The 19472-nt window shown below is 41.4% G+C and overlaps 1 protein-coding gene across 2 annotated transcripts in view; it reads right to left on the reverse strand.

Moving 5' to 3' along the window:
- The window catches only part of GALNT11 (polypeptide N-acetylgalactosaminyltransferase 11), an 80018-nt gene that overhangs the window by 16386 nt on the left and 44160 nt on the right, over positions 1-19472 (reverse strand). For both annotated transcript variants that reach the window (XM_054021183.1, XM_054021184.1), the window contains exons 6-10: positions 15850-16099; positions 12470-12587; positions 9676-9828; positions 6370-6588; positions 2963-3067 (exon numbers count right to left, since the gene is read on the reverse strand). In XM_054021183.1, the coding sequence (XP_053877158.1) occupies positions 2963-3067; positions 6370-6588; positions 9676-9828; positions 12470-12587; positions 15850-16099 (845 nt within the window). The remainder of the gene's footprint in view (positions 1-2962; positions 3068-6369; positions 6589-9675; positions 9829-12469; positions 12588-15849; positions 16100-19472) is intronic.

Here is a 19472-nt window from a genome sequence, read left to right on the forward strand (position 1 = left end):
GAACAATCTTGCATAATTTATCTGAAATGCACCAGGATCTCTGGCTTAAGAAGTGTTTTAAAGATGTGTTTATTCCTTTTTACAGGATTTATTAGAACAAAACTATGTTTCAGGCCTAAAGGGAGGAAATTATATTGTTCTACAGTATGTTTGGCTAGCAGAGAACAAAAACATCTCGGAAAGAGATGACATGATGTTGGTCAGTTTTCTATTAGAACTGACTGCTGAGTTTGCTTCAGGTAAATTAGGTGCATTGTAAAGGAAGCCAGACAGTAGTGTTCAAAAGCTGAAGAAAGTTTTATACCTCCTAAGAAGGGTAAAATGGGAAAGTTACAATTACTAGTGATGAATTTTTTAACCACCGCCTCTTTCTTTCTGAATACCATAAGATTATTTGAGGTGAAGGGGTATAAATAGATCTTATATTATGGGGGGAGGCAACGGTCTCCCCTCCTCCCCTGTGTGGAATTCTAGCAGCTCAATGTTAAGATCATAGGAAGAAGGAGGGAGACAGTGACCAAAGTGTACAGATACTGTATTTATTATTCCTGATCAACATCCACATCAAGGTCACGTGTTTTTCAAATCTTTCCCTTCACAGATTATGTCATTTAAAAATGAAGCTTCACAGTTTAGCATCACAATAACTGTATAGTTATGTGTAAACTGATTCAGCACTGCATTTGCACAGTCAATTAGTAAGACAGCTAGCTTTTTATAAGCTATAAAATAAATCGCAGAGGAAAATCTTGACTCCAAAAGCATAATAAAACAAAAGCACATTTTTGCTACTGATGGTAATAGCTTCTCCCTAAGGAACTCTCACTTGCTTTGTTAAAACTACTTGATGAAATACAAGAGTTACTGAGAAAAAAAAGAAAAAAATTACTTACCTGTCACACTTGTTCTCTGAAGATACAAGCTGCAGGAGATCACTCCTCAGAGCTCTGGCATCTCCCCACAAGTCTCACAGGACTAGCAGGGATCCAAGCTCTAAAGCAGGGGTGGGCAAACTATGGCCCGTGGGATTGCCACCCCTGTGGCGCTGCGGGCCCCATGCTGCTCCCAGAAGTGGTCCGCACCACGTCCCTGCATTCCCTGGGCGGAGGGAGGGCCAGAGGGCTCCGTATGCTGCCCTCGCCTGCAGGCACCGCCCCCCGCAGCTCCCATGGGCCGGGAACGGGAAACCGCGGCCCATGGGAGCTTCGGGGGAGGTACCCACAGGTGAGGGAAGCACGGTGAGCTCTCAGCTCCCTCCTCCCCCAGGAGCTGGAGGGACATGGTGCCAGCTGCTTCCAGGAGCATCACAGGGCCAGGGCAGGCAGCCCGCCTGCCTTAGCCCCACTGTGCACCACTGCCACCCCAGAGCCGCTCCAAGTAAGAGACGCCGGGCCAGAGGCAGCGCCCCGAACCCCTCTTGCACTCTGCACCCCAACCCCCTGCCCTGAGCCCCCTTGTACACCCTGCATCCCTCCTGTGCTCCAACCCCTTGCCGAGTCCCCTGCTGCACTCCACACCCCCTCCTGCACCCCAACACCCTTCCCTGAGCCCCCTGCCACACCCCTCCTGCACCCTACACCCCAACCCCCTGCCCTGAGCCCTCTCCCGCACTCTGCACCCCCTCCCGCACCCCAACCCTCTGCCCCAACCCTACAGTCATGGCCCTGCATGCAATTTCCCCACCCAGATGTGGCCCTTGGCCCAAAAAGTTTGCCCACCCCTGCTCTAAAGCCACTGGTTCCAGTAGGTGGCATCGTGCACTGCCTCCATAGTGGACCCACCAGGCCCTTTAGTGTCTTAAGGCATCAGTACTTTCCTAAACGAACGTATAAATAACAGCCCCAAGTTTTCCAATCTGACTAGTGATTGCAGGTGCCTTAATTTTGGGGTGACCATCTTGAAACCCTTAAAGGAGCCTGATTTTCAGAGAACTAGAGTTACCAGACCCCCAAGTCACAATGTGCTAATGGTGCCATACAACGAGAAACCCAGAAAATGCAATGCTTGTCTTAATTAAAAACAAACTGAAGAGAGGCAGAGTGCAAGGGGGACGGTGGACAAAGAAGCAGCACGTACATATCATGAATCCCCAGAACTAGTTAACAACTGACTGACTGTAGCAGCTCTTAGGGCTTGTCTTCACTACAGGGATAAGTCGACCTAAGTTACAATACTAGCCATGTAGTCGACGTAGTTTAGGTCGACTTACCCCGGTGTCTTCACTGCACTTCATTGACGGGAGGCGCTCTCCGGTTGACTTGCCTTACTCTTCTACAGGGGTCAACCAGAGAGCCCTCTTCCATCAATTTAGCGGGTCTTCACTAGACCTGCTAAATTGATCCCTGCTACATCAATTGCAGCAGCATGGATAGTGAAGACCAGCCCCTTAGAGTCAAAGGAATGTCAGCCTTTCTACGAGGGGTAACCAGAGCAGAGTCCATGAGCCATATGTAGTTCACAAAGAGGCAACCCACAAAGACAACAGCTCTCGGCATCTGATGCTCCATGTTGACCAGAGCAGGCTGCTCCGCATAAGACTAGGGACTGGTCTACACTAGAAAATCAGGTCACTTTAATTATGTTGGTCAGGAGTGTGAAAAATTTACACCCTTGAGTGACGTTAAGCCAACCTGAGCCCCTGTGTAGACAGCACTAGGTCAATGGAGATATCTTCCATCCATCTAGCTTACCGCCTCTCAGGTGTCTACACGGAAGGGCTACAGAAGCTGTGCCACTATAGAGTTTTAAGTGTAGACATACACAAGTGTGGCATGATGGGATTTGCAATCTACATGGTCAGCACTTGCACATTGAAGATAAAGGTACTTTGCAGCTGGCTTCTTTTCAATCAAAATTAGGTGTTGCATTAGGCTCCTTCTCAACAGCATAGCATGCTGGCAATTCGAAAGTCTGGAAAATCCTTACATGAATTAATGGCAGCAAGCCAACATCAATCACCTACCTGGTTTTGATCATTGTAGTCACACTCCCTAACCACGACTAGTCCTCCTTTCTGACTTGGGTGACCCTGGGCAACCAGACATTTGTTGGTTTGAAGGTGATAAAGCTGTGAAAGGAAATGATGACGCTTAATTTATACCATCATTATAAGGCAAGTAGCAGAAGGAACATTTGGCAAGTCTTCTAATAATCCATATTTCCTAAAACTCGTCATATGCTCACAAAAAAACACCTTCTCCTTGTTTCACATATAGGACATTCTGCTTTTTAAATTAATATTTTAGTATAAATACACTTAAACACTTTAATTTTATTTTCAAGATCTGACGAGTTCCCCACCTGCGATTTGGAAGTAGTGTGCACAAATGACAGAATTTTGCCTGTTGTGTTTGCGTAACTCAATTATTCCCTACCAACTCCATCCTCTCTCTGAACAGCAGAGGTCACAGACATATTTTCACTCCGGACATTTAATGGGTTTTCTTTCTAGGATGCACAGCAATTACCAACATCAAAATGCTTTCGCCTCCAGCCCCCACCACCTTCCCTTTTGGATTCACTTAATGCAAGTGACTTTGTGCCACCTGATTTCCAAAAACTTCAGGAATTGAAAATCTACCTGGTCTCAACTACATTAATTTAATTAGGCCTCTGGTGGGGATTCAATTTAGAGTGTAAAACTTCCCATGTCTTTCAGATGAGCTCCCAGCCCAGTTTTGATGCATTGACTATAACCTGAAGTAGAATAACCTGGAGTTTGTTTTTTTTGGCCAGACTGGGATCAAACCCTCAATATGTGGCTGCATATTGAAGAAAGCCTACTACTGCGATGAATTATGAAGCTCTTAGTAGCTGCTCAGCTGCTCTCCTGGTTTGACAAGAGTGCCCACCCCTGAATTCTGCTGATGGTCATTTGGTCAGTGGTCCCATGAAGTAGCTCAGCATGCTCAAAGGCTTTTATTCTGGTTATTTGGCTTCAGTATGATCAACAACAGAAAAAAAGCTGATCTCCATTCTGGAGCTGAATGTAGACGAGCTTTCACAGCCTTGGAATAGTGAGCCATCCTGAAAAATGAGCCAATTTTGCCTTGGATAAATGCATGCAGTTACTTCGGCTTTTGTTTTATTACTAGGCTATTCCTGAAAAAAAAAAAAAAATCAATATTTTATTATTCTTTAGATTTATAAAACCAAAAGGCATTGCTATGAACACTCTAGACAATGCTAACAGATACATAAATCCAGAAAGAAACAGCTACTCTGTAGCATGACACTAAATAATCGGGCAGCACAACAACAAACTAAATTCCATTTTTCTCTGAGCATCACCCCCAGCAATATTTGCTTCTTCAGATGCCCCAAGATGCTATGCCCTGCAGCATAAATAACTGCTATCCCCTTTGCTGATTTGCACTACACATCTAAATCAAATAGATTCCATATTTTAAAAAGAGAATGTCCCTTAGAATCCTCTCAATCAAGGGCTTTAGGGAAGATCAAATTTTGAATGTTAATCACTCACCAGTAGCTCCTTAAATTATGTAACTTACGAGGTTTTAAAATGATGTGTGTGTGTCATCAGTCATGGACCACTAGCATTTGACAGTTTTTATGATACTTCCCCCGTTGGCTAATAAGCACTGCTCCTTTCCAAATTAGTTTTTATATTATAAAGGTGGGATTTGGACTAATTTATTCTGAACCCTTAGGAGTCTGGCACACTGGTGATATTGGCTGATCATTCTGTTCCCTGGGCCTCTTGACTCAGTTTATATAATGAATTAGAGCCAAAGCTGACTAACCACCCACACGATATTGAGCACACTTATCAAACCCCGAAGACTCAAGCTGCAGGACTTTAATTCGATTTGGCAGTACATTGCCCTGTTTATTCAAAGGACATAGAAGGCTATCCTCTAAATTGAAGGGAAGGAGATCCTTGGCTACAGAGAAGGTCCCTCACTTCATTTTGAGATGTTCAAAAGCCTTGAATAACCTCATCCAAAACCAGCAGTATTCCTTCAGCTAAGCCTTCATCTGGGAGTAACCAAAAAGCCATTATCCTCCTCCAAAGGTAAAAAGAGCGACAAGGAAAATGCCTAAGTCAGGTTGGTGCATCTGCTGTATTTAGAACAAGACATTTTATTTTAAAACTTACAGCAGCCCAACCAGGTACTGAACTGAATATGAAAATATTCTATAACTACTTCACTGCTGGACTCTGCTGTAGCTCCTTCTTCAGTGAAATCCTAGTGATTTCAAAGGGACTCTGCATGCACACAGGTGTTCACTTGATGATCACCTGTTCTGTTCATTCCCTCTGAAGCACGTGGCATAGGCCACTGTCAGAAGACAGAATACTGAGCTAGATGGACCTTTGGTCTGACCCAGTACGTCCGATCTTGTGTTCAGCATGCAGCAGCCTGCAGGATTGGGGCCCTAGGCTGTAAGAGTTGCATCCGTTGTTTAAAGTTTACTGTTAAATATTGCAGACTATGCTACGTTGTCCAGAGGGGGGCATGTTTATGTATTAACCAGATTACTTATTAAATTGGTTTATGATCATCAATGGGAGGTTCCCACCTGTCCATACCTAAAATAAGAATTACTTGAGTCTCCTACAGCTCTCTTGCACACAGAAAGATTGACAGATGTTCTATGGAATCTGGAGTCATTCCTGCTTTTTTGGAAAGTTTAAAAAAACTGTACTGGGCCAAATTCAGCACTGGCGAAAGCAGGTGCAACTCCAGTGATTCTTGCATACAAACCCGTTAACCAAGGTCTACTTAGTAAGAGATGGATATGCACCATTTTAAAAGTCTATCACCATATCCTTCTTGATGGTGTTTATTGCTAGGTTTCCACTAATACACCAAATACTTTCACTGAACATCTAAGAGTAAGATTTCTTACTTAGCCTCACCTTATGGGCAAGAGAGGCATTTTCAGTCAGATGTGACTTTTCATCTTTGCAAAAAACTGTTGAATAAAAGTATTGACTGAGGAAAGCTAATTACATTGTACATCTATGATAAACAAAAAGTGTGAAAGTCTCGGGGTAGGTTCTTCTCAACCCAAATCTACTCTCAGAACCAGTGGTCAGTCATGAAAGTGTCCTACATAAACTTTAAAGCTGAAAAGGGAAAGACATTGCTTCAGTACTGTACCATCTGAAAAGAACCTGGCTTACACAAAGGGGCCTTTTCCAATTTACCTCTGGATAAATATACAAAATTTGACATTTTCAAGACAAAACTAACTTTTATTACAGTATACACCAATTCACCGCCTGTGAAAACAATTTACTGTACTTACTTCTATGTGCACCATCACAATAAGTTTCAAAACTACCTAAAAAGAGCAGGGGGAAATCGAAGGATTTTCTAAAGAAGTTGAACAGTGTCTTACCCTTCCGCGCCGCAGTATTTTTGGTCGTTTTTGCCCTCTGTTAATAAAAACTGGTTGCTGAGCTTTGGCATTGGGCCCAGATATTTGCATCTCTGGGTAGATTTTATCTAAATACCATTTAAATGACTTGCAGTTCATTTTTTTCCTCAACTCCACACGGTCAGTAATGTTTCCATAATTCCTGGCCCTTAGTTCAGGTCTTAGAGCAAAATACTGTTCCTACATAGAAAAGAAATAGGAGAAAATATCCGATCAGAACTATTTACATTACTTCTAGTACCAATTTTAAACAGTGATTAATCCAATGCATTAAACTACATACCTGTTCCATTTAACCACTGACTTAAAGTATAAGTATTAGTTCTTCTCTGAAAATTGGAATTAGAATCATAGAACACCAGGGTTGGAAGAGACCTCAGGAGGTCATCTAGTCCAACCCCCTGCTCAAAGCAGGACCAACCCCAACTAACTCATCCCAGACACGGCTTTGTCACGCCTCTAAGGAGGGAGATTCCACCACCTCCCTAGGTAACCCATTCCAGTGCTTCACCACCCTCCTAGCGAAATAGTTTTTCCTAATATCCAACCTAGACCTCCCCCACTGCAACTTGAGACCACTGCTTCTTGTTCTGTCATCTGCCACCACTGAGAACAGCCGAGCTACATCCTCTTTGGAACCCCCCTTCAGGTAGTTGAAGGCTGCTCTCAAATCCCCCCCTCACTCTTCTCTTCTGCAGACTGAATAACCCCAGTTCCCTCAGCCTCTCCTCGTAAGTCATGTGCCACAGCCCCCTAATCATTTTTGTTGCCCTCCGCTGGACTCTCTCCAATTTGTCCACATCCTATCGGTAGTGGGGGGGGGGGGGCAAAACTGGACAATACTCCAGATGTGGTCTCACCAGTGCCGAATAAAGAGGAATAATCACTTTCCTCAATCTGCTGGCAATGTTCCTATTAATGCAGCCCAATGTACTGTTAGCCTTCTTGGCAACAAGGCACACTGTTGACTCATATCCAGCTTCTCGTCCACTATAATCCCCAGGTCCTTTTCTGTAGAACTGCCGCTTAGCCAGTCGGCCCCCAGCCTGTAGCAATGCATGGGATTCTTCCGTCCTAAGTGCAGGACTCTGCACTTGTCTTTGCTGAACCTCATCAGATTTCTTTTTGGCCCAATCCTCCAATTTGTCTAGGTCACTCTGGACCCTATCACTACCCTCCAGCGTCTCTACCTCTCCCCACAGCTTAGTGTCATCTGCAAACTTGCTGAGGGAGCAATCCATCCCTTCCTCCAGATCATTAATGAAGATGTTGAACAAAAACGGTCCCAGGACAGACCTCTGAGGCACTTCACTTGATACCAGCTGCCAACTAGACATGGAGCCGTTGAGCACTACCCATTGAGCCCAACGAGCTAGCCAGTTTTCTATCCACCTTATAGTCCATTCATCCAATCCATACTTTTTTAACTTGCTGGCAAGAATACTGTGGGAGACCATATCAAAAGCTTTACTAAAGTCAAGGTATATCACATCCACTACTTTCTCCATAGCCACAGAGCCAGTTATCTCATCACAGAAGGCAATCAGGTTGGTCAGGCATGACTTGCCCTTGGTGAATCCATGTTAACTGTTCCTGATCACCTTCCTCTCCTCCAAGTCCTTCAAAATTCCATAATGTCATTTTAGAGTCAATGTTTATTGTGCCTCTATGATTTCCATAACAAATTTGTTTGGTTTACAAGTCAAAAAATGACTTATTGTCTAACTGCCACACATGCAAGTTTAGGGCTTGTTCTTGCATATGAATGATGTTATTCATGTGGTCAGTCTCACTTACTTCAATAGGACTACTCATGTGATTGGAGATATTCACATCCACATGCATTTACAGGACCAGGTCTTTAATCTGGGCTCCTGGAGTTAAGATGGGTTCTGTCCTTATCCTGCCTCATCCCTAGTAATAAAGATTCTAGAGGCTAAATTATGCCCTCAGTTACACCTGTGCAACCCCAACAGAGGTGCAATGAGAGCTAATGAGATTACAGAATCATTATTACTGGTGATGTATGAAAAGTAAAATTCCCATGTTGATTCTCACATCCTAGACTGAGTTTTCAGGTAAAACAGAAAAGACACTGGCTAATTTCATATGCATTCTTTAGGATACAATAAGCATGGAACCCTGACACTTCGCTGGGTAAACCTGCACTTTAAACAATGTCTGGAACTTGCTGGAGATAATGACAGTCTAGTGCTATTTTTAATCTTCTGGTCTTCTGTCCGACACTAATTAAGACTATATATTCATCATTACTGAGATACTTGTTAATTATGAAGTTGCTTGCAAAGTTAATATCACTGAAATTTCTGTAGCAGGTACAAAGAAGCTATAAGAGCAAGGCTAATACAATCTAGCACAAGACATAACATGTATATAGTGAAATGGAATCCGGGGCAATTGTACACTGTCATAAGAAAGAATTAGGTTAGACTTTTCTGTATCAAATACATAATTCTGTGTATTATTGTATCTGTTCCTTTTTTCAATAAAAGTATTAATGAAGTGGGATATTCAGTGTAGTCCTCATCGTATCCTTAAAAGTGTAACTATGATATTTTGCTTTTTTTGTATTGCATATTTGTATCTCATATAGCATGAATACATAATTTACAACTCCTCATGAATGTAAAAATTAAAATGCAATTTTTACTATTTCCCTTTTCCCTCTCAATCATATAGTATTTTTGATTATTTACTAAATGCTGCTGTTGAACTCTCTGCTGAAAAAAACAGAGGAAAACAGACCATCTACACTAAATCTTTCTATATCTCTCTTCTAGATCAGTCATCCCACTACAGCTTCAGTCAATATCATTACCTTAGCACTTTTATTATATGTATAAGCATGGAAATATCTTCAGACCTGCCTTCCATCCCTAAATCTGCTGTAACAAAAGACCCTGGCAGCTTTCAGAGAACAAGAATAGAAAAAGCTGGAGAACGCCACAGCTGATACAAGAAAAAAAGGCACAGAACTGAAGTAGAGTACTCATACAATCAGTAGGTGAAGTCCTTTTTGGACAAGAAGTGGGATTGGCTGGTGCCTCTAGTCCCTAATGCTGACCTCAGAAGCCAAAAAGATGTATAGAACTTAGGAATTTCTGTGTATCTCACACTAAGAAGCCGAATCACAGGAACGAGAATCGTGCACATCTGGTATCTCATCAGACAAAGGAAGGTGTGTTATCATAAACTGGAACAATTCAATTAACACTCCCATTTCAAACGCTGTAATTTTTGTCTTACCTTATATTCATCCATCCATACGTGTGCCAAGCGCAGAGAGTTATGTGCCATGGTATCCTTCCCCCCCGGTGAGCCATAGGGGCGCCTTTTACGGAATATGTGTCCAACCCTGGAGCAAGGGATGATCAGAAGTCTACCCCCACACATCCAGATCTGTCCACAAGAAAGCAGAAGACACTTCAGTGTAGAGTACAAAAAAGGTTCAATACTTATTTTTTTTTAAGGGGATAGTTATGGTAGAATTGTGTATGCTCAGTATTCAGTTTTTAAAGGCTCATCTCTCCGTCAAATCAAAACCAATTTCCTATGGGTGGAAAAAGGCAAGGCTTTACTCTTTGAAAAAGGCAATTTTCATATCAATTTGCCTATATCACCTCCGTGCCACTTTTTAGGGTTGTTCAAAATAAAATGTTGCAAGCACTTTTTAAAAACAGCACATATTTTCTCCCACTCTCCTTTCCATTAGAAAGAGCCACAATGTTTTTCAAGCTTTCAATATTTAGTTTTCAGACAAAAGACCAAACACAGAACGTTTCGGGACAAAAGCGAAAGTTTAGAAAGTTATAGGTGACAATACAGGTTAACCCAGTACTGCAGACAAGGCTTAAGTATACAGGTCCAACCCCGATAGCGTGGACATAGTGATAGTAGTATAAAAGTGCTTTATAACAGTTTAGCTATTCCCATACATGTGGGGCACCTTTATACCAGTATCACTGTGTCCACACTAGGACTTGTACGAGTATAACTATAAATTGGTTTTAAAAAAAAAAAAATTATCACACTTCTGACAGTCATACTGGTATAACTGAAGTGTAGACCAGGTATTAGAATGGACTATTTATTTATTATGCTAGTATAAGGTTAATTATTTAACCTTAACGTCAGCATCCCTACTGTTCCTGCTACAGTACATGTGCGCACACAGTAACCTGTATAACTGATCATCATCCTGATTAGTCAATCTCCTGTCCATTTCAGAGTATCCCCAAAAACATAATAAGTACATTTTTTCTCCACCTTAGTAGAACAACCTCTGTTAAGCAAACACTGTTAAGTCCTGTAAGTGGTTGTTTAAAACAGATTTCCCATATGTGCTGTATGCAGACACACATACATGTGTGTGACATGTAATCCCTTTTGGGTGCAGGAGTTAAAAATGTTTGCCCTACTTTACCTTCTTTCTGGTAGTAAAATTCAGGAATTTTAAGGCCAGAAAAGACCATATTGATGATCTAGTCTGACCTACATAACACAGGCCAGAGAATGTCAACCAATAATTCCTGCATTAAGCCCATAATTTCTGATTGAGATAGAACACCTGTTTTAGAAAGATATTCAATCTTTAGTTTGCACCTTGCTTCCATTCTGAGTTTTTCCTAACTTCAGTTTCCAGCCACTGGATTTTGTTATGTGTTTGTCTGCTAGACTAAAGAGCCCTTGACTCTCAGAAATCTTCTCCCAAGTAGGTACTTACAGACTCATCAAGTCACCTCTTCACCTCCTCTTGGATAAGATAAATAGATTGAGCTTCCTAAGTCTCTCACTGGAAAGCAGATTTTCCAGGCCCTGAATTCTTCTAACAACTCTATTCTGAATCCTTTCCAATTTTTCAAGTAGGCATGCTGCACTTGGACACAGTATTTCAGTAATAATCTCATCAACGCTGTATAGAGGTAACCACCTCCCACCTTCTACTCAATATGCTCCTTCTTATACATCCAAGGATTGAGTTAGGCCTGTAGCCACAGCATCACTATACGAACCCCAGTTCAGCTGGTTTTCCACCATAACCCCAAATTTGTTTTCAAAGTCACTGATTTCCAGTGTTCAGCTCAACATCCTGTAAATGTGACCTACGTACTTTGTCCCTATCATGACTCAATTTGCAAACAGATTTGTTTGAAGTATTTTTATTTTGTACAGCAGGGGCTAAGAAACATTTGCCAGTGCTCGTTTCCTTAACGAGTCCCTGCCTCATATTTGTCCATAGTAATGACTGAATCAACATTCCTTATAAACCCAAAGGTGCCTACTACTTGTTTGACAAAAGTTCAAAGCAGTTTAATTATTTTTAAAATCTCTACCCTGTGAACAAAGAGGAGATAAATGTAAAACAAGCCTAATGAACCAACTACAGTGGAACCTGCCGATAGTAACTTTCTGCCTATCTTTCTTCAACAGCTCTGAGGCTAATCTTCTGCATGTTCCCTAATTTGTACAGTACCTGTCTAAACTGTGTTTCAAGCTCCTCTGAGAACGATTCTAGCATGTCTGTAAAGCCCCTAAGCCTATAGAAATGTTATGTAAATAAACCTGTTTATATTAAAAGGGCACCTGGCAGCTTGAAGTTGAGACAATTTCACAAACTGAATTAAACGTAGTTTCACGCAGTATATCTGCCCGTGTCTCCTCCTGCCAAATTTGTCATTTTATAAACCATATTCTCTAAGTCTCTCTCTCTCTCTCTCTCCATATGCTGTGTGAAAGACCCAGACAAACAAAAGAGGAAACTGTGAAAGTGACTAAAGATAAGAAGACAAGTGCTATAGAATAAAAGTCAAAAGGGAGAACATTTTCCCCCACTTTAAACTTCCAGTTACAATCAAATTAGTTGTAACAGTAGTGGATCAGAAATTTCGGAGTGTTATTTTGTAAGTTGAAAGCATCCTTTGAAAGGAAAATGAAGGCCCTATATAGCTTCAATATGCAAATAGCAATTCCAGCGCTAATGAATCTCTGCTTAGGTAAGGGAACAAGTGGAGCACCTACTGTAATACAAACCAATTATTACCCGAAATGATATTTCTAGATTTTCTCCTCCCCAGATGTCCATACCACTATCATACTGTCCAAGTTCATTGAAGTATTCTCTATCCATAGCAAACAAGCCTCCTGCCATAGTAGGTGACCTAGAAGAGGAAAAAGATTAAAATGAGCGCCCATGGTCTACACACTCATTTTAATAAAAAAAAAGTTACTCTAGCTTAATCATCAAGTCCCCAGTCCTATTACTGGATCCAGATGGTTGGACCCCATTGACTACGACTGCAGGATTGAAGTAATCAGATCAGGTCTCAAAAGATCCTATAATTTATTTATTTTTAAAGGAAAGTGTATAAATATGATCTGTGATCTCTCACTGTTCCATCACATATAACTGTACAACATAAATTTATTTGCTGTGTACCTTTAAATAGCACTAAGTTAATACGAGCGAGGTACCTTTTAGTTTGTGCCCACAGCACCCACACGGGGGAGTTACAGCACAGTATCTAGTGCACACTGCCATCCACACGCCCGTTGTCCAAAATGCAGGGCTACAAAGACAAGCCCTCAGTCTTCCTTCAAACACAAATAGCTGGCTGCATAGAAGCCAAATTACTCTTTTGCAATGAGATCACCAGCGTAAGTGCACTGCAACCCTGCCTAGTATCCAGTCAGGTTATATTTTTGTCTCTTTAGCTCTGACACAGTACCTACATTTTCTGGTTAATTGATTATGTTGCTCTTGATCTAAAATGTATGGATGTACTTGTTCATTATACGTACAAATGTACAGTGATGTGTGTACAAATCAAAATGATTGTATACTTCCCCCTCATGAACAAAGGGCTTATACAGGCTGGTCCTGACCTGACTGGGGAAAAAATAATACATTCCAGTGTACACTGTAGTTACTGGTATCACCTGAAAGTAGTAATAATTCCCTTTCTATGTGAAACAAGGATCAAGCTTAAAGTACACAATCCAATAAACCTAATGGGGTGTAATTAAATGATTTATCTTGTCTCACAAGCTCAATTTAAAATCAGGAATACTGATGTTTCATCATTAATAAAATCATCAGGTTATCCCCCGATTGTTATAACTCTTCTACCACTGAGTTTTTGTTCTCTCTGGAGGTTTTCCAGTTCTTTGTCCCTTCTATGTAATGCCTCTTATGTAGCATTTTTACTATGCCAATATATTTTGTAAACATCTGTACATTAGTTACTATTCTACAACCTACATCCTAAACTGCTCCTGTATGACCAATACCTCTTTTTATAAGCAGGAAGTCCCTGTCTGCTGTTGCCCTGGCAAAGTGTAAGGCGCGGGGAGGGAAGAGCAATCCATGCAATCATGCCATATGACAGTGGCTAGACACAGGCATTCCACAATCCTAGTCAGTAAAAATGCAATAAAAAAGTGTCCAGGGTAAGCAGCCCTAAGTCTGGATTCCCTTGTTTGTTCTGACATGGGCTTCTGCTGTAGGATTTGTCCCTCTAACATCTGGGTAGAGAAGAATCCAGCACATTTGGATTATGAAGATTTCTAAACAGATGACAAAACAAAAAGCTTTCCATTAGGTGGAAAGTGATATTCAGAGATTTTTAAAAACAAACTTTTAGGATATTGTTTAAGCAATGCGAGAGCTTCTCTAAATAGGAAAGTCATTCTCAAACTCAGGAAATTGAGTCATCGTAGACAATGGGACTCCATTTAAGTACCAATGTTGTCTCTGGGCTCAATCCCAGAATCCTTGGAAGACAGTGGCAGCTTTGCCTACACAGAGGACTGCATCTTCAGGCACATGGTGGATTATCTCTAGTCAAGGTTCCTAATTTAAAATTCTCTTTGATGGATTTCCTCCAGTTTTCTCCCATGTGTCGTCTTCTATTAACTTCAGAAATACCTACAGTGATCTCTTCCCAAATAGATTATTGCTGAGACAGTTTATTAAGAAATACCATGAGAAGTTTCTTGGTTTCCTTAGATCAAGCCATGTGATGGGAAAACCCGATGTGGAAAACCTGACGCACGCAGTATTCAAACTACAGCAGAAAACCCAGTGTTGGAGCCGCTTATGTCAGCTTGAAGCATTGTTAATTCACATTCCAAGGGCAGAGAAGGATAAGAACACACAGTCAGGTTTCAGAGCCCATCCCAGCGATAAAATGTAATAAAGCACTAAAATTCTGCCAGAAATTAGTTTAATTGTTTTGATGAAATTAAAGCTTCCTTTTTATGAAGTCAACCTAGTGCCAATGAACGGTGCTGGGTTAACAGCCCGAGAGACTGAAGACCTCTAAACTAGAGAAGATATGCAACACATCAGCTTCTCCACATTGCTCTGCCAACTTCAGCCTTGCTCTTGGACGGATTCCCCTGTACAAGCCATTTCTACTGCAGTGCTTAGTGAATATCTGCCCTCTCTGCTAAGACAAAGTTTCCAAAGGTGGTGGCAATTTTATAACATGGACACGTCCAGTAGGAAATGGACTGATACTGTTTACTTCTGATGGGCCACCAGACACCTATGGTATGGTAGAAACATCAAAGAAAGTGCTGCCAAGTCCTAGTGCTCATCTTTACTCAAGCTTTAGCCTTGAAGCATGACCCTGGGAAGCACTTCAGGCCAGACTCGAAGGGTTGACTATAGAAAGGATAGACGATTTCAACGCATTCACCACAAAGCTCGATGGCGTGGCTAATGGTTTGAGGCAGCTTTTGCATCTGTGCATGTTGAAGTAGAAAGCTTTATGCCAAGATAAATGCTAATCGAAAAGAAAAAAAAATGTAAAAGCTATCTGAACAGAAAGAACGGAATCTTGACATGAAAGCTCTTGAGTAAAACTGGTACAACAGTTCTATCATTGACCACGACACTTGCCTTCTTGTTACAAAAAAAGAATTTTCCAAAGCTAGCATGTCGTTAACATGTGGCCATGGAAGTTCCAGAGCTCATGCCAGATGGATACACAGCATATCACTATGGCAGAGTTGATAATAAAAATAACCATCATTAAGGCAATCATACACCAATACATAGTTATAATATTAAGGTACTGGATAGTACATATTTAATATAGAATAGCCTGTAAACTCTTCACACAGATCAGGTCTTAGCTGTCTGTAGAGCAACATGGCAAATGTGGTGTTATATAAATCTCTAAAAAGGTGTTTTTCTTGCCCTTTAAAAGCAGGCAAATTAGGCTAAGCTAGCCTTTTCCTGTTGTTAAAGTTTAATTTTCTCTTAAACTAACTCAATAAAAATGAAGAGACAGACCGACCCTTGGCAATGTAAGTCTCTGCTCTTAAAGATACACTTCTCATTTACGAGCTGGTCTCTATTTACAGCATGTTACTTATAATTGTCAGCTTGTTCCCAACAGGCAGCAGAAATCTTACTTGATTGGCGCAGTGGCTCCCTCAGGTCCTTCTAATTCTGACAAAGGAACAAGATCCCATTTAAAGTGCAGACCCCAGTTAAACCCTCCACGCACAACTGGGGAAGAGCTGTAGATAAGCGTGTCAGCACTGATTATGTCAATCACAGGGCACACCACTGTCTTGCGGTCTTCTCTGATTGGAGTCAGCAAAGGTTGTAACCACATCTCATTCACTTCACAGTGGCTGTCCAGGAACACCAGCACTTTTCCTGAGAAGAACAAAAAACATACAAAATATGCAGGTCTGTGATAACACTGAATATATACACAAATTATTTCTAATAGAGGACTGAAAGCATACACAATAGAAGAAGATATAATCCCGATCTAGAGATGACTATCTAAAGAAATCCACTGATATATTGCATTGTAAAGATAGCAGCACTTTTACAGGTATTGGTACCAAATATATCAAATATAGCTGGGGAGGGGGGGAATACAATCTTCAAACAAAACTTTGATGGTAGCAATCATCTGAGTCCACTGCTGCTAAAGGGTTTCCTGCAGAGAAATCTTACCATCTAGCCTGAAGGAGCAGAGTACAGAACTTTACTATCGGCAATAATACTGATTACAAAGTAATACATATGATTCTACATATACTGCACAGACTGTGAGAGAAGCACAGTGCAATAACAATAAAGGGAAGCACTTCTGACTCCCCTGCTGTGAGAATGAAACAACTCTTGTTCCACCCTCACTCCAACAATTTTTAATTACTGCATTTATTCTGTTCCAGCTCCCATTAAAGTCCAAGGAAGTCCTTGCGCTGAGTTCAATGAGACCTGGATCAGGCCATTACTGCCGGTATTTTTTCGCAGGTCAAACAGGTTCTCCACCACCCTGACAAGGCCCAGAGGATTCTCTCCTACCACTATAAACCTCCACACCAATCCTCAAAAAGCCAAACAAAGGAAGCATCCCCTTGTCTGAGAGCTAGACATGAGTAGCCAGAGGGGTGGAAGACTCTGAAGAGCAGATATCACAAGACAATTAAGTACCAAAAAAGATTATCAAAAAAGCTCCACAAGGAGTGTTGTGCAATCTTACTCATGCAACAGAGAATCCGTGGAGGCCGAAGGTGTAATGCAAGGGAAGATAATTAGAAGACACTCATGCTCCGATAAGCATATAAGGAACCTCTCAAGAAGAAAACACCATTCATTCAGCTAGTTCACAGACAAACTAAGTTTCACATCATCAATCTTAGCTATTCACATTTAAAGTAATTTCTTGCTCAAATGTGCAGTTATTCATAATACTTCCTTTGGCAAAGTTTCATATTTTGGTAAGCATTTTAGCCAGATTCAGTGCTCTGTTGCCATATACCCTCACAAACTTTATATATATGAAACAAACACACACAGAGACTACTTAAACTCAGAGTCTGAGTCTGACCACACACCAGTTTTACACTGATGTATCGCAGATCCATGGAGTTTAAGGCCACAAGGGACCATTATAATGATCGAGCCCCATCTCCTGCATAATACGGCCACAGAATTTCAGGCTAGTCAAGAGAAATTTGGGATCCCGGTGCATCATATTTGCTGGGGCCCCACCCCCTCCTATTTGATTTTATTTGCACTGTTAGACATTTTGGGGATCCCCTTGAACTCAGGGTCCCAGCACAATTATCCCCTCTTTGTCCTCTCTCATCAGCCCTGCACCCAGTAATCCGTGATGTAAGAGCAAAGTCAGGGCCAAAATTATTAGGGCCAGATTTTGCTAGTCTTACTCACATTAAGTAACACCCTACTCCTTGTAAAAGCCATCAGTTTGTGTGGGACTATTCACCACAATTAGAGATGTTAAAATCTGGACCACTGGGAATAAAGGAGCAATCTCCAGGCTTAGTCAGTGTAAAAATTATTCTGAAATTTTATTTTAGAAGAGAAAAGTGATGTGATATTGGGATAATTGAGGAGAGATGGGAGAGGACTGGATACATATCATGGTAAAGAGAGTGGTATATGATCTAGATACAGAGAGAGGTAACAAGTAATGTTCAAGTCAATAACCTATGAACTTCAATACTGGTTTTCTTTCTGGATCATGCTATTACAATGCTAACAAGTAACAGACTAATTTAGAAATTATCTTGTAGCACACAGTTTCTCACGTGCCAAAGAATTTATCCATGATGTACATTAATATAAAATATTCCCTGGGTACATAAAGCACAGATATATTCTATCCCAATTAATCGCTGTAATGACAACTGAAATACCACAGGTGAGAAGTAGCTCAACGATGCCTGTGAATTAGTAGTTTACTTGGGAGCTTTTCTAAAGTGCCTTAATGAGAAAGCAAAATACCTCACAGTTCAATAGCTGTCACTTGAGGCAAAGTATTCTGCATGTACGTTATCCAATATATAATGAGCTTTGCTCTCGACTTGGAGAGGGAAAATCCTACACTGTTTTACCGAAGTTCGTGAACCACTGTTGCTCTTCCCAATTAGAGCAAATTAATCTAAATTAATTGAGAACCCATTTACTGCAAAAGTAAATTGCCTCATTGTTTTAATTTTGATAAGATTTAAAAGGGACACCTTGGGTCAATTTGGGCCCCAAACTTAAGATTATATAAAAAGGTTGAGGGTTTTTTTGTTTTGTTTTTAAACACATGCAGAGGCAAAATTCTGCCTTCACTTACACAGTGTAAATCCGCTGAAATCAACTGATTTATTCTGGATTTACACGCAAGTGAGGACAGGTTCTGGCCAACACTGCTAAGTACCGACTGATCTTTGTGCCTCTTGTTTCTTGTGGGGGAGCTAACACACATGAAGGGTGCTTAAAAGATATTCAGATGGTGGACTTCCTTCCCATGACTCAAGCTGAAAGCTTCAATTTATTTTCTTCATTAGCAAAAAAATTATTTTCCCATAAATGAAATCCCTACTACTTTTAAGAAAGCTAATCATATAGAACTTGTACAATCTGTCGACACCACTTCTTATGACCAGCTGCTTAAACAGTCAGCACTAAGCTGGGGGGAGAGGTGAGGAGAGGGTCCAGAGTGACCTAGACAAATTGCAGGATTGGGCCAAAAGAAATCTGATGAGGTTCAACAAGGACAAGTGCAGAGTCCTGCATTTAGGAAGGAAGAATCCCATGCACCGCTACCGGCTGGGGACCAACTGGCTAAGCAGCAGTTCTGCAGAAAAGGACCTGGGGATTACAGGGATGAGTCAGCAGTGTGCCCTTGTTGCCAAGAAGGCCAACAGCATATTGGGCTGTATTAGAAGGAGCATTGCCAGCAGATGGAGGGAAGCGATTATTTCCTTCTATTCGGCACCGGTGAGGCCACATCTGGAGTATTGCATCCAGTTTTGGTCCCCACACTACAGAAGGGATGTGGACAAATTGGAGAGAGTCCAGCGGAGGGCAACAAAAACGATTGGGGGCTAGGGCACATGACTTACGAGGAGAGGCTGAGGGAACTGGGGTTATTTAGTCTACAGAAGAGAAGAGTGAGGGGAGATTTGATAGCAGCCTTCAACTATCTGAAGGGGAGTTCCAAAGAGGATGGAGCTCGGCTGTTCTCAGTGGTGACAGAACACGAAGTAATGGTCTG

This window comes from Malaclemys terrapin, chromosome 2 (assembly GCF_027887155.1).
Source record: "Malaclemys terrapin pileata isolate rMalTer1 chromosome 2, rMalTer1.hap1, whole genome shotgun sequence".
Taxonomy (NCBI): domain Eukaryota; kingdom Metazoa; phylum Chordata; order Testudines; family Emydidae; genus Malaclemys; species Malaclemys terrapin.